At 35.3% G+C, this 15,510-nt stretch overlaps 1 protein-coding gene across 1 annotated transcript in view; it reads right to left on the bottom strand.

Moving 5' to 3' along the window:
• Nucleotides 1-15,510, bottom strand: part of PLXDC2 (plexin domain containing 2) — a 540,324-nt gene that overhangs the window by 177,210 nt on the left and 347,604 nt on the right. Inside the window, exon 5 of the mRNA XM_064284902.1 lies at nucleotides 3,724-3,846. Coding sequence (XP_064140972.1) covers nucleotides 3,724-3,846 — 123 coding nt within the window. The remainder of the gene's footprint in view (nucleotides 1-3,723; nucleotides 3,847-15,510) is intronic.

Genomic DNA, 15,510 nt, shown 5'->3' with positions numbered 1-15,510 from the left:
ACAAAATTCTAACTCACAAAAAAAGACCAGACTTACTAGGCTGACAGAGGCTGAAGAAACCCTGAGAGTATATCCTCTGACACCCTTTTAGCTCAGTACTGAAGTCACTTCTGAGGTTCACCCTTCATCAAAAGATTAGACAGGATCATAAAACAAAATGAGACTAAGTGGGCACACCAACCCAGGGGCAAGGACTAGAAGACAGGAGAGGATAGGAAAGCTGGTAATAGGGAACCCAAGGTCGAGAAGTGAGAGTGTTATGGGGTTGTTAACCAATGTCATAAAACAATATGTGCACTGTTTAACAAAAAGTTAGTTTGTTCTATAAACCTTCATCTAAAGTACAATAGAAATAAATAATTAAAAATAAAGGGAAAAAAATTGCTGAAATCAAAAATTTCATGGTATGCAGGTTAATGGGAATGGTTCTTAGAGAAAAAATGTTTATTTATTTATTTAATTGGCCCCTGACTCAAAATATGACTCTCCAGGAGATGCTTAACAGCAATTAGGTAAGTCAAACAGGAAGGCCCTTTTTGGACAACTATGATGTATGGGAATATGCTGCCCAGAGAAAACCATGGGCTGAAGAACTGAACCTGGGTTACTGTGGTCTGTCCTGGCTCATGACTGATAGCCAAACACTTTCTCCTGGGGATGGGCCCAAAAATCTAGTGGCACATTTTCTCCTGCCAGGTATATAGCTATTATTAAGGAACACACATAAGACTACCTGAGTCGCCACACCATCCCATGTGGTGGTTGTTGGAACTGAGCTGTTTTTGTCCCCTTCCCCAGAGTGCTTTATTTAGCCACAAACTACCTGATTAGCAATGGATGCTCATTTATCACCAAAATGCAAACAGAGAACTAGGCTGAATTGTGGCTTTTTAAGGTCACCAACTCCAAATTTTTGATACTATGATACAGTGCTAGATCACTGGTAAGAATAATACTAAATTATTTGCAATTTAAGGAGCTGGGTGGCACAGTGATTAAGCACACAGCTGCTAACCAAAAGGTTGGCAGTTTCAACCCACCAGTTGCTCCCTGAGAGAAAGAAGCAGCAGTCTGCTTCCATCTAGCCTTGGAAACCTTATGGAGCGGTCTACTCTGTCCTATAAGGTTGCTTGAGTCGAAGTCAACTCAACAACAGGTTTTTGTTCTATTTGCAATTTACGAGTCATCGAAATATTTTTCTAGTAAAGGGCTCGTTTTTATAATGTTACCATCTTTTTTGTGTGTGCATTAATATTCTGTGATATAAACTGCAGTAAATACCCAGATCAGCTATAATATTTGGAAGCTTTGTCTCATTTTAAAATTCTAGTGCTTTAATAATTGTAGATAAATTGTCTCAGAAGATTTTTTCTAAACTGCTGCTGCCTCTCTCTAGAGAAACTTCCCTAAAATGGTGAATTCCCCATCTTTAAGCAGTTTGTCAATGATCCCATCCAATTAAAGCTGAAAATATTTCAGCAAGTCGCTATGGCATAAACAGGACTTTGTGAAGAGCCTTATAATATTCAAAAGTGCTTCATATATTTAATAAAACACAATCAATTACTCAACTTTCATATTCTAGGAACTTACTATTCCTATTAGTCATTACACAGAAGATATTTCAATGAGTTAAAATACATTAATTCTTGAGTTTTAATTCTTAGGACAATTCTCAGAATTAATTTTTTTTAACACATTTTGTTCATTTAATTATTGAATAATTACTGAGGACCTACTATGTGCCAGGAATTGAAGATAAAATGATTTCTTAAAAATAGCCATAGTCCTTTTTTTCCAAAGGATCTGGAGTCTAGTTGAAGTGACACGTATTAATTCTAAAAAATCATTCAGATAAATGTAAAATTCAAATATTAAGACCTACCTAAGAACATGGTGCTATGAGACAGTATACTGGTAATGGGGAGATATTTACCATATTTTAAGATTTTGATGCTAATGACATAAATATTTGTTCATCAGAATCTTGCACCCAGAAGTAAATGTCCCCAACATCACCTAGTAAGTGACAGCTTCAAAGATAATCCGCTTTTATCAATTCATTCCCTGTTTACATAGGATTTCATTCCTAATGTAATTTTTGGTATGGGAGGTCATGGAATAAGCTTCAGGTAAGTTTCTAGCTAGAGTTCTGCCACAAGTATACTTGCAATCTACTTGAACAATCTTGGGCCTAAAACACCTCATAAATTAAAACAAGAAAGTAAAAAGTGAGATGATGGACTAAAACAAATTTTAAAATAATAGGGGGAAATAATTATTATGGCTAACATTTAGAGTCCCTGGGTGGTACAAACAGTTAATGCAAGGAGTAAAATTCATGGTCATACGCAATTCATGCATTGATTTACTCATTTATTCCACAAATGTTTATTAACGGCTATTTATTCTGCACTATAATAAAAAAATTTTTTTATAATAAATGAGTTGCTATAGACAACACCTTGGAATAAGTCCTTCCTACTAAAAAGTCTAAATGATAATTTTGTAACAACCCACTTAAAAGATGTTTTCCCTGACTTTAAAATATGCAATAGAGCCTGCAAAGATTTATCAAGTGTACTGACAGCAGTCTATTTCTGCTATTACCTTTGGGGACATATAAAATATTCGGAGAAAACCCATATCACTAGCTACTATTAAAATCCAAGTAAGAAATTTAAGCTCTTACAGACATAAATGATGTTTTTATGTCTACATCTTATTGAAGGCTGCAAGCTTGGTAGAGAAAAGAAATTATAGGAAAGGAGTTTGCTTTGGAAAAGTTAATTAAAGATCAAATTCCTGGTACCCTTCATAATAAAAAAATCGCCTCAATGGCAATTTCACCTCTTAAAATAACAGAAGCATTTGACATGAAGAAAGTTGTTTCTACTCTTGTCTGATTTCTGATGGTCAAGGAAGAAATTTACTAAAAAAATTTCTGATGGTCAAGGAAGAAATTTACTAGTGGGTGGTATATAGATTTGATAGTGGCAGCAGCCTTGGGGAAATGCCATCATTTTGCTAAAAGCAATCTTCTGACCAGCGTGATGAAACCAGTTTATAAGTCAAAATAGTAAAGAAGAAGAAAATTAAACATAGTTATATATATGTACGTTGGGAAATAAATTTCAAATAATTTACATAATACCAACATGGGATCTGATGTTTGCGGTAGGTTGCTAATGAGTCAGTTATGACTCGTGGAGACACCATGTGTGCAGAATAGAACTGCTCCATAGCGTTTTCAACACTGTGACCTTTTGGAAGTAGATTGCCAGGCCTGTCTTCCGAGACTCGAACTGTCAATCTTTAGTTAGTAGTCGATCATTTAATAGTCACAGTATAACATTTGTCATATCAGAGCATTTGCATCAAGCAGTTTATAAATCCAAGCTGTCAAAAAAAAAAAAAAATCCAGTTTACAAACAGTATGACTTTAGTGCCAGATGTTTAAAAGTATACCAAAATTTAAAAGCTGTTACCATTGATTCTGACTCTTAGTGGCCCTGTGAGACAGGGTAGAACTGCCTCACAGGGTTTCCAAGGCTCTAATCTTTATGGAAGCAGACTGCCACATCTTTTTTCTCCCCGGAGCAGCTGGTGGATATGTGAACCACTGACCTTTGGTTAGCAACCAAGCGCTTAACCACTGTGCCACAAGGACTCCTTTAGAAGTAAGCAGTCATTAAAAAAAGGAAAAGGTTAACCAATACATACCATTATCAAAATATCTGACTGTTGAATTTCTGGACACACTGGGATCAAAATTTGCCATTAAGGGTGCTATGTACTGTGTGGCTGTTAGCATTCGATGTACAACTTCTCCAGTGTATATAAAACCTATAATTAGAAAAATAGGAAATACGTTAAGAAAAGAAGACTAGATAAAATTACAATTAAATTCTTTCAATTTAATTACAGCCATATTTCAAAAATAAAATATCATAGTAGGCAGGAAAATAATTGATGTCTGATTAACAAAAGTTGGTTCTGGAACAAATAAATTCTCATATGATTTGGTTGTGCCTTGTAGAACAGTAAATAAGTTATCTATGGTATATGCTATTTTAACTGTGGAAAAAAGTGACTATTCCCTTAAAGAGATTATTAAGCGGAAAAATGTGTATACAGTATAACAAGCAATTCATACATTTAGTTTGTCATTATTAATATCTTGTTATTGTAATACTAACCTAGTATACATGTCCTTCTTACAAATGAATTCATTTTCTTGATAGGTATTTGCAGGTTCTTGCATTGCAATTTCAGTTTACAAGATTTTGGAAGCCACACAGGCATACCTTTAATACTAAAATACAGAAAATGTTTTGATCCTTTTCTGGAAAGTTGAAATGAGGCTTAACAGCTACGGAGAAATCTTCACATTTCTCAAATTGCTCAAGCTTCTATAATACTAACACCTTTTATCAAGAAGATAAAATCTATGTGTTGGCAGAGAAGATGCCAAAACACTGATTACGCAGAAACGTCTCTTTAGGAAGCGAGCCATGCTGCCTTTTCTAGCAGTGGGATAATGAGAGAATTTACTATGGAAGACTTAGCCTTTGAATTAACTTCCCATCGTTCTTATGTTACAATCCTAACCAACTTTCAGTTATTCACACTGGGTTTATTTACTTTTTGGATTATCCATGACAAATTGTTAATTCTATACAGGAAGTCCCTAGTTATGAAGGCCCAATTTACATACAACCGGTAGTTAAAACCAACCCCCATGAAGCCTATTATATTAAAAATTTGAGGTACATACAATGGTTCTTAATAACAAATGGGCTCTACTTTGTGATACACATCAAAACATTATAATTATTATTACTACTGTATTATTAATGCTAAAGATGTTTTAGTGTATCTGGAAGAGTTTCTTTAATGTTTTTATTCATAGAAAGAGCACTATATACTCTATACTAAGACAGACATTTGACTAACTGATGTTAGATATGAACTGTACCTAACTGTTATGATTTATGTACAAATTCGACTTAAAAACAGAGTTAGAAACAGAACTCGTTCGTAATCTGGGAACTGCCTGTACTGGTTTCTTGCCTCCAAGGATATTAGTTTCCTGAAAGGAAAGTCAGCTCAGGGAATGCTAGCTAATTTTGGTTATCAATCTAAGATATACAATATTAAGTACATAAATACAAAAGAACACACACAATATTACAAAATGAAATCCAAAGCAAATTATTTATGACAAGGTAATACAATGTGCAGGGAATCATGAGGGAACTAGATATCTAAGGATACTATGGATTTTTTTCTATTTTCACAAGAATTAATAAAATAAAACAAGATTAAAAAAACACTTAAAATTTTGTAGTATTTAAACCTTCAAGGTGTAAAACTTTTGTTATCTCACTTCAGGACCTGAATAAAGCCTTTCTTTGGCACATTGTGTTATTTATTGTTTCAAATTATAAGATCCAATTTATAGGTAAGTGACTGCAGAGTAAAATCTGTGGTTATTTGTTTCTCTCTTTCTGGCAATGTCTTCTTTCCTTTGACTTCATTTTTTTTTCTGTCTAAGGCATAATAGAACTCTAACTCTTCACATTAGAAGTCATATATACATACATATATATACACTCTTCAATTTTATTGTGTTTTAAGTCAAAGTTTTACAGTGCAAATTAGTTTCTCATTCAAAAATTTATCCACAAATTATTTTGTGACATGGTTGCAATCCCTGCAATGTGTCAGCACTCTGCGCCTTTCCCTTGACACTCCAGGTTCCCCGTGGCCGTTCCCACCATGTTTCCTGTCCCTTTCTGCCTGCTTATCTTTGCTTTTGAGCAAGTGTTGCCCATTTGGTCTCTTAGACTTGATTAAACTAAGAAGGATGTTCCTCACATGTATTATTGTTCATTTTCTAGGACTGTCTAATCTTTGGCTGAAAGGTGGAATTTGGGGGTGGCTTCAGTTCTTTTTTTTTTTTTTTCAGTTCTAAGTTAGCAGGGTGTCCGGGGCCACAGTCTCAGGGGTTCCTTCAGTCTCTGTCAGACCAGTAAGTCTGGTCTTTTTTTTTGTGAATTTGAATTTTGTTCTACATTTTTTTCCAGCTCCATCCAGAACCCTCTATTGTGATCCCTGTCAGAGAGGTCAAAAAGTCATATTTTTAACTAGTCAAAATTTTAACATGGATTTCCATCACTGATCCTTGTTTCTCATTTGTTAAACAATATCTTTCAGAAGAAATTTTATACAGCCCAAGTGTACTAAGAGACACTGTGGTGATATTTATTTATATTATATATTTTATTTTATATGTATATATATTTTCCTCTAGTCCAAGATTTTCATTCACACTCTTAATGTTCATAGCACTGCATTGTTACCTTAAAAAATTATAAAATGAGGAATAATTATTTTTTCGGGGTCTATGATTTAGTTTTTCCTTGTATCCGCACCAGAATGTATTTACAATTTCACTAACAAAATGTAAAAAGCTCTATAGATATAATCTTTTAAGGAAAAGGTTAACTTAAATTCTGGACATGTTTTTTGCTAAATAACTCCAGATAGTTATTTCCCTACTCTACATTCTCCACGCACTAGTTGAAGGAGTTTTGCTTAAAAAAAAAAAAAAAAAAAATTTTCTTTAAAGAGTAAAAAGGGCAATAATTCAAGGCAAAAAGATAATTTCTAATCAATATAAAATTAATTCTCTAAAACAACTTTGCAAGAAAAGCAGCAGCAATTTCCAGAAAACCAAAACTGCAAGATGCAGGAGTACTGATGATTTCAGACACTTCATTATTATTATTAGTATTTAAAATAAATAACATATGTGTACTTGTCCCTGGATGTTCCTACAGAGATTGGCAAGAAATACTCTCCACTCTATATAACCCAGTTTTCACATCATAGGAACCATTGACTGCTGCTTCCTTTCATCATGAAAGAATCTTTCAAATTTCAATGTGGAGTTTCAATTCCCCCCCCAAAACTAAGTAAAAATATGAAAAAAGTTAATAATCTATAACAACTATGGTTATGATTCTTCATTCTTCAATTATTATAACATAAAAATAAACCATGACTACTACTACTACTATGAGTCAGAACAAACTCAACAGCACATAACAACAACAAACAACACAAGTACTACGTTGCTGCAACTACCGTTAAAATGAGAACCCATATCCTGGGCTGTCAAGTCGATTCTGACTCATAGCAACCCTATGAGACATAGTAGAGCTGCCCCATAGGTTTTCCAAGGAATGGCTGGTGGATTTGAACTGCTGACCTTTTGATTAGCAGCTAAGCTCTTAACCGCTGCTCCACCAGGTGTTCTGTCCATAAACATTACAACCTTGGAAACCGTATGGGGCAGTTCTACTCTGTCACACTGGATAGCTATGAATCAGAATCCACTTGAGAGCAAACAGTTGTTTTTAATATAAGTTAAAGTATCCTTCAGTGTAACCAACTTTTCAAAAGTTTCAAAGTCACTCTTAAGTAGCAATATTTCCTTTAGATTAGACATCTGCTTCTTTTCTTTAGCTGTGTTAGGTATGCCCATTTGCATTTGTAGAGGACAAGTAGTTGCATTTTTCTGGTCATTCACTTTTTGGGCAATGTAAATATGGTATTTTAATTGTCTTCTTCAAGTTTCTTTGTAGCCATTTGAATGATTAATCATAAAATTTCTTTTTCACTATGAACTTCTAGTTCATCAAGTAAGAATCATCTGACTAGTCATAAGAAACTTGAAGAAAAGGGGTTATTTTCCATATAATTTGGGAACTTTGATTTAAAAGATTCATATATGAGGAGCAAGTATGTTTTGTTCTTTGACTCCCAAATAAGAGCTAACACACTGTACTTCTCTTTGCCTTAACGACTAGGAAATCTAGCATCAAATTCTGAACTGAGTTGTAATGAACACTTTGCTCTTGCACTCTGAACAGCATCCTCTTGCTGCTTTTTGTAGTTCTTTAGTCACTCGAACAATCTAGTTTCTAATCTGTAAGCCTCATCAAGTCATTTGGGGATTCCATCATTGTAGATTTTGGTGATGAATTGATAGTGAACCCCACCTGACCATTATGTATTTATTAGTCACAAACATTTTTTGGGATAATAATAAAATTAACCAATTTCTATAGAGCCCTTTACCAATTACAAATTGTTTTCATGCACCTTCTTTTTTCACTGTATGCTTATAATAATTTTAAAAGAAGGGTGGTATTAATATTATTATTTCAAATTATTAAATGAAGTATTTAATAATGCTGGGTAACTTGCCCAGGACCATGTTAAGTAGAAATTGGTCTTCTGATTCCAAATTTTATGGTCTTTCACAATGTATTTTAGAATTTGTTCTGTGTTCAGCTTTATATCAGATACTGCAGAAGAAAGAAAGTTAAGTAATATTCTTTTTATCCCTCTTAAGGTCATTTCTAAGGCAACCACCCCGCAGCAATGCTGAAAATAACCATAAACAAGTTAAAATGCCACTGAAAGAGTTTCCAGAACTCATATATTCTCATAGGATTTCATATTTAAACCAGGGAGTGAGGAAGGGAAGACCTGTTTTCTTTGTGAAAATGCAGTATCTACAACTTAGAGCAGAGTTGTAGTCACCTGAAGTTCTGCCACTTTTTAATTATACTGCTGCAGCCTCTGTTCTTTTAATTGGTAGGTTTTATAAATAGGCTTAAAGTAGATTTCTCTACTGGAGTCCACAAAACTAGACTTTAATTGGTAGGTAAATGACATAAGATTAGAGTTTATTTAATTGTAGAATCAAATTATTTCCCACCTGTGTGAATAAGTTCCTCAACTTCTCTGTGTCTTTGTTCTCTAATCTGTTAAGTGGCGTTGTAATGGTGCCAATATCATTGGGTCGTTGTGATGGCTGGATGAGTCCTTACATGAAAAGTACTTAGTTATGTTGTTTAAAATAAAGGCATGCAGAAAACCAACCAATCAACTAAAGTCCTTCTAATTTTTACCCTTTGAAGTCCTTCCTGTCTAAGAGTTGAGTTGATTCTGGATTTACACTAGACTTTTTATAGTCTAGTGTAAAATTGTGCTTTAGACCTAAATTGTATGATGTGCTGTCATTTGCATTATTCTAGTTTGGGTTAAGGCCCAACATTGACCCTAACTACAAGGCAACTGATCACAAAAAAAAAAAAAATTTTTTTTTTTTATAAAAACCCTTAAACATCCAAACCCTTTTTGACAGATCTTTCCTTACATTCTAATGAAATAAACACCTTGTGAAAATATTAACCTCCTATTGGTTGCAAATGGCTGTTTTATTTAACGGGAAGTGTCATAGTAATAAAGGAAGCATGAAGAGGCTGTAATTGTCAGTGAAACATTCTGTAAAACTTTAATGTGTAAGATGCTACATAAAATATTCTACTTGAGGAGGCGGGGCCGAGATGGCAGACTAGGTAGACACTAGCCCGGATCCCTCTTGCAACAGAGACTCAGAAAACCAAGTGAATCGATCACATACATAACAATCTACGAACCCTGAACAACAAACACAGATTTAGAGACGGAAAACGAACAAATACGGGGAAGCAGCGACTGTTTTCGGAGCCTGGAGCCAGCATCCCAGTCAGCGGAATTTCTGGAAGAACAAGTTTCCCAGTGATGGCTCGGAGACAGCAGTCGATATGAAACCACATAAAGAAGCAGACCATGACAGCATCTACAACCCCCCAAACAAAAGAATCAAAATCTTTCCCAAATGAAGGTACAATCCTGGAATTATCAGATATAGAATATAAAAAACTAATTTACAGAATGCTTCAAGACATCACAAATGAAATAAGGCAAACTGCAGAAAAAGCCAAGGAACACACTGATAAAACTGTTGAAGAACTCAAAAAGATTATTCAAGAACATAGTGGAAAAACTAGTAAGTTGCAAGAATCCATAGAGAGACAGCATGTAGAAATCCAAAAGATTAACAATAAAATTACAGAATTAGACAACGCAATAGGAAGTCAGAGGAGCAGACTCGAGCGATTAGAATGCAGACTGGGAAATCTGGAGGACCAGGGAATTAACACCAACACAGCTGAACAAAAAAACAGATAAAAGAATTAAAAAAAATGAAGAAACCCTAAGAATCATGTGGGACTCTATCAAGGAGGATAACTTGCGTGTGATTGGAGTCCCAGAACAGGGAGGGAGGACAGAAAACACAGAGAAAATAGTTGAAGATCTCCTGACAGAAAACTTCCCTGACATCATGAAAGACGAAAGGATATCTATCCAAGATGCTCATCGAACCCCATTTAAGATTGATCCAAAAAGAAAAACGCCAAGACATATTATCACCAAACTTGCCAAAACCAAAGATAAAGAGAAAATTTTAAAAACAGCCAGGGAGAAAAGAAAGGTCACCTTCAAGGGAGAATCAATAAGTTCAGACTACTCAGCACAAACCATGCAGGCAACAAGGGAATGGGACGACATATACAGAACACTGAAGGAGAAAAACTGCCAGCCAAGGATCATATATCCAGCAAAACTCTCTCTGAAATATGAAGGCGAAATTAAGATATTTACAGATAAACACAAGTTTAGAGAATTTGCAAAAACCAAACCAAAGCTACAAGAAATACTAAAGGATATTGTTTGGTCAGAAAACCAATAATATCAGATACCAGCACAACACGAGGTCACAAAACAGAACATTCTGATATCAACTCAAATAGGGAAATCACAAAAACAAATTAAGATTAATTAAAAAAAAATGCTCATAACAGGGAATCACTGAAGTCAAAATGTAAAAGATCACAATAATCAAAAAGAGGGACTAAATACAGGTGGCATAGAACTGCCACATGGAGAGTGATACAAGGCGATATAGAACATTACAAGTTAGGTTTTTACTTAGAAAAATAGGGGTGAATATTAAGGTAACCACATAGAGGTGTAACAACTCCATAACTCAAGATAAAAGCCAAGAAAAATGTAACCACTCCACAAACATAAAGTCAAACACTACGAAAATGAGGATCTCACAATTTACTAAGAAAAACGTCTCAGCACAAAAAAGTATGTGGAAAAATGAAATTGTCAACAACACACATAAAAAGGCATCAAAATGACAACACTAAACACTTATTTATCTATAATTACGCTGAATGTAAATGGAATAAATGCACCAATAAAGAGACAGAGAGTCTCGGACTGGATAAAGAAACACGATCCGTCTATACGCTGCCTACAAGAGACACACCTTAGACTTAGAGACACAAACAAACTAAAACTCAAAGGATGGAAAAAAATATATCAAGCAAACCATAAGCAAAAAAGAAGAGGAGTAGCAATATTAATTTCTGACAAAATAGACTTTAGACTTAAATCCATCACAAAGGATAAAGAAGGACACTATATAATGATAAAAGGGACAATTGATCAGGAAGACATAACCATATTAAATATTTATGCACCCAATGACAGGGCTGCAAGATACATAAATCGAATTTTAACAGAACTGAAAAGTGAGATAGACACCTCCACAATTATAGTAGGAGACTTCAACACACTACTTTCGGAGAAGGACAGGACATCCAGTAAGAAGCTCAACAGAGACACGGAAGACCTAATCACAACAATCAACCAACTTGACCTCATTGACTTATACAGAACTCTCCACCCAACTGCTGCAAAATATACTTTTTTTTCTAGTGCACATGGAACATTCTCTAGAATAGACCACATATTAGGTCATAAAACAAATCTTTGCAGAGTCCAAAACATCGAAATATTACAAAGCATCTTCTCAGACCAGAAGGCAATGAAACTAGAAATCAATAACAGAAAAACTAGGGAAAAGAAATCAAATAGTTGGAAAAGGAACAATACCCTCCTGAAAAAAGACTGGGTTATAGAAGACATCAAGGAGGGAATAAGGAAATTCATAGAATGCAACGAGAATGAAAATACTTCCTATCAAAACCTCTGGGACACAGCAAAAGCAGTGCTCAGAGGCCAATTTATATCGATAAATGCACACATACAAAAAGAAGAAAGAGCCAAAATCAGAGAACTGTCCCTACAACTTGAACAAATAGAAAGTGAGCAACAAAAGAATCCATCAGGCACCAGAAGAAAACAAATAATACAAATTAGAGCTGAACTAAATGAATTAGAGAACAGAAAAACAATTGAAAGAATTAACAAAGCCAAAAGCTGGTTCTCTGAAAAAATTAACAAAATTGATAAACCATTGGCTAGACTGACTAAAGAAATACAGGAAAGGAAACAAATAACCCGAATAAGAAACGAGAAGGACCACATAACAACAGAACCAACTGAAATTAAAAAAATCATATTAGATTATTACGAAAAATTGTACTCTAACAAATTTGCAAACCTAGAAGAAATGGATGAATTCCTGGAAAAACACTACCTACCAGATTTTTTTTTTTACCTAAACTAACACATTCAGAAGTAGAACAACTAAATAGACCCATAACAAAAAAAGAGATTGAAACGGTAATCAAAAAACTCCCAACAAAAAAAAAGCCCTGGCCCGGACGGCTTCACTGCAGAGTTCTACCAAACTTTCAGAGAAGAGTTAACACCAATACTACTAAAGGTATTTCAAAGCATAGAACATGATGGAATACTACCCAGCTCATTCTATGAAGCCACCATCTCCCGGATACCAAAGCCAGGTAAAGACATTACAAAAGAAGAAAATTACAGACCTATATCCCTCATGAACATAGATGCAAAAATCCTCAATAAAATTCTAGCCAATAGAATTCAACAACATATCAAAAAAATAATTCACCACGATCAAATGGGATTTATACCAGGAATGCAAGGCTGGTTTAATATCAGAAAAACCATTAATGTAATCCACCATATAAATAAAACAAAAGACAAAAACCACATGATCTTATCAATTGATGCAGAAAAGGCATTTGACAAAGTCCAACACCCATTTATGATAAAAACTCTCACCAAAATAGGAATTGAAGGAAAATTCCTCAACATAATAAAGGGCATCTATGCAAAGCCAAAAGCCAACATCATTCTAAATGGAGAGAACCTGAAAGCATTTCCCTTGAGAATGGGAACCAGACAAGGATGCCCTTTATCACCGCTCTTATTCAACATTGTGCTAGAAGTCCTAGCCAGGGTAATTAGGCTAGACAAAGAAATAAAGGGCATCCAGATTGGCAAGGAGGAAGTAAAATTATCTCTATTTGCAGATGACATGATCTTATACACAGAAAACCCTAAGGAATCCTCCAGAAAACTACTGAAACGAATAGAAGAGTTTGGCAGAGTCTCAGGTTATAAGATAAACATACAAAAATCACTTGGATTCCTCTACATCAACAAAAAGAACATCGAAGAGGAAATCACCAAATCAATACCATTCACAGTAGCCCCCAAGAAGATAAAATACTTAGGAATAAATCTTAACAAGGATGTAAAAGACCTATACAAAGAAAATTACAAAGCTCTACTACAAGAAATTAAAAAGGACATACTTAAGTGGAAAAACATACCTTGCTCATGGATAGGAAGACTTAACATAGTAAAAATGTCTGTTCTACCAAAAGCCATCCATACATACAACACACTTCCGATCCAAATTCCAATGTCATTTTTTAAGGTGATAGAGAAACAAAACACCAACTTCATATGGAAGGGAAAGAAGCCTCGGATGAGCAAAGCATTACTGAAAAAGAAGAAGAAAGTGGGAGGCCTCACGCTACCTGATTTCAGAACCTATTATACAGCCACAGTAGTCAAAACAGCCTGGTATTGGTACAACAACAGGCACATAGACTAGTGGAACAGAATTGAGAACCCAGATATAAATCCATCCACATATGAGCACCTGATATTTGACAAAGGCCCAGTGTCAGTTAATTGGGGAAAAGATAGTCTTTTTAACAAATGGTGCTGGCATAATTGGATATCCATTTGCAAAAAAATGAAACAGGACCCATACCTCACACCATGCACAAAAACTAACTCCAAGTGGATCAAAGACCTAAACATAAAGACTAAAACGATAAAGATCATGGAAGAAAAAATAGGGACAACCCTAGGAGCCCTAATACAAGGCATAAACAGGATACAAAACATTACCAAAAATGATGAAGAGAAACCAGATAACTGGGAGCTCCTAAAAATCAAACACCTATGCTCATCTAAAGACTTCACCAAAAGAGTAAAAAGACCACCTACAGACTGGGAAAGAATTTTCAGCTATGACATCTCAGACCAGCGCCTGATCTCTAAAATCTACATGATTCTGTCAAAACTCAACCACAAAAAGACAAACAACCCAATCAAGAAGTGGGCAAAGGATATGAACACACACTTCACTAAAGAAGATATTCAGGCAGCTAACAGACACATGAGAAAATGTTCTCGATCATTAGCCATTAGAGAAATGCAAATTAAAACTACAATGAGATGCCATCTCACTCCTGTTCTCGATCATTAGCCATTAGAGAAATGCAAATTAAAACTACAATGAGATGCCATCTCACTCCAACAAGGCTGGCATTAATCCAAAAAACACAAAATAATAAATGTTGGAGAGGCTGCAGAGAGATTGGAACTCTTATACACTGCTGGTGGGAATGTAAAACGGTACAACCACTTTGGAAATCTATCTGGCGTTATCTTAAACAGTTAGAAATAGAACTACCATACAACCCAGAAATCCCACTCCTCGGATTATACCCTAGAGAAACAAGAGCCATCACACGAACAGATATATGCACACCCATGTTTATTGCAGCTCTGTTTACAATAGCAAAAAGCTGGAAGCAACCAAGGTATCCATCAATGGATGAATGGGTAAATAAATTGTGGTATATTTACACAATGGAATACTACGCATCGATAAAGAACAGTGACGAATCTGTGAAACATTTCATAACATGGAGGAACCTGGAAGGCATTATGCTGAGCGAAATCAGTCAGAGGCAAAAGGACAAATATTGTATAAGACCACTATTATAAGATCTTGAGAAATAGTATAAACTGAGAACACATAGTTTTGTGGTTACGAGGCGGGGAGGGAGGGAGAGGGTTTTTTACTGATTAATTAGTAGATAAGAACTGCTTTAGGTGAAGGGAAGGACAACACTCAATACATGGAAGGTCAGCCCAATTGGACTGGAGCAAAAGCAAAGAAGTTTCCGGGATAAAATGAATGCTTCAAAGGTCAGCGGAGCAAGGGCGGGGTTTGGGAACCATGCTCTAAGGGGACTTCTAAGTCAATTGGCAAAATAATTCTATTATGAAAACATTCTGTACCCCACTTTGAAATGTGGCGTCTAGGGTCTTAAATACTAACAAGTGGCCATCTAAGATGCATCAATTGGTCTCAATCCACCTGGAGCAAAGGAAAATGAAGAACACCAAGGTCACACGATAACTAAGAGCCCAAGAGACAGAAAGGGCCACATGAACCAGAGACCTACATCATCCTGAGACCAGAAGAACTAGTTGGTGCCCGGCCAC

Source organism: Loxodonta africana, chromosome 4, assembly GCF_030014295.1.
Source record: "Loxodonta africana isolate mLoxAfr1 chromosome 4, mLoxAfr1.hap2, whole genome shotgun sequence".
NCBI lineage: Eukaryota > Metazoa > Chordata > Mammalia > Proboscidea > Elephantidae > Loxodonta > Loxodonta africana.
Note: the sequence above shows the minus strand (reverse complement) of the source record. Positions and strands in the feature narration are given on the sequence as shown.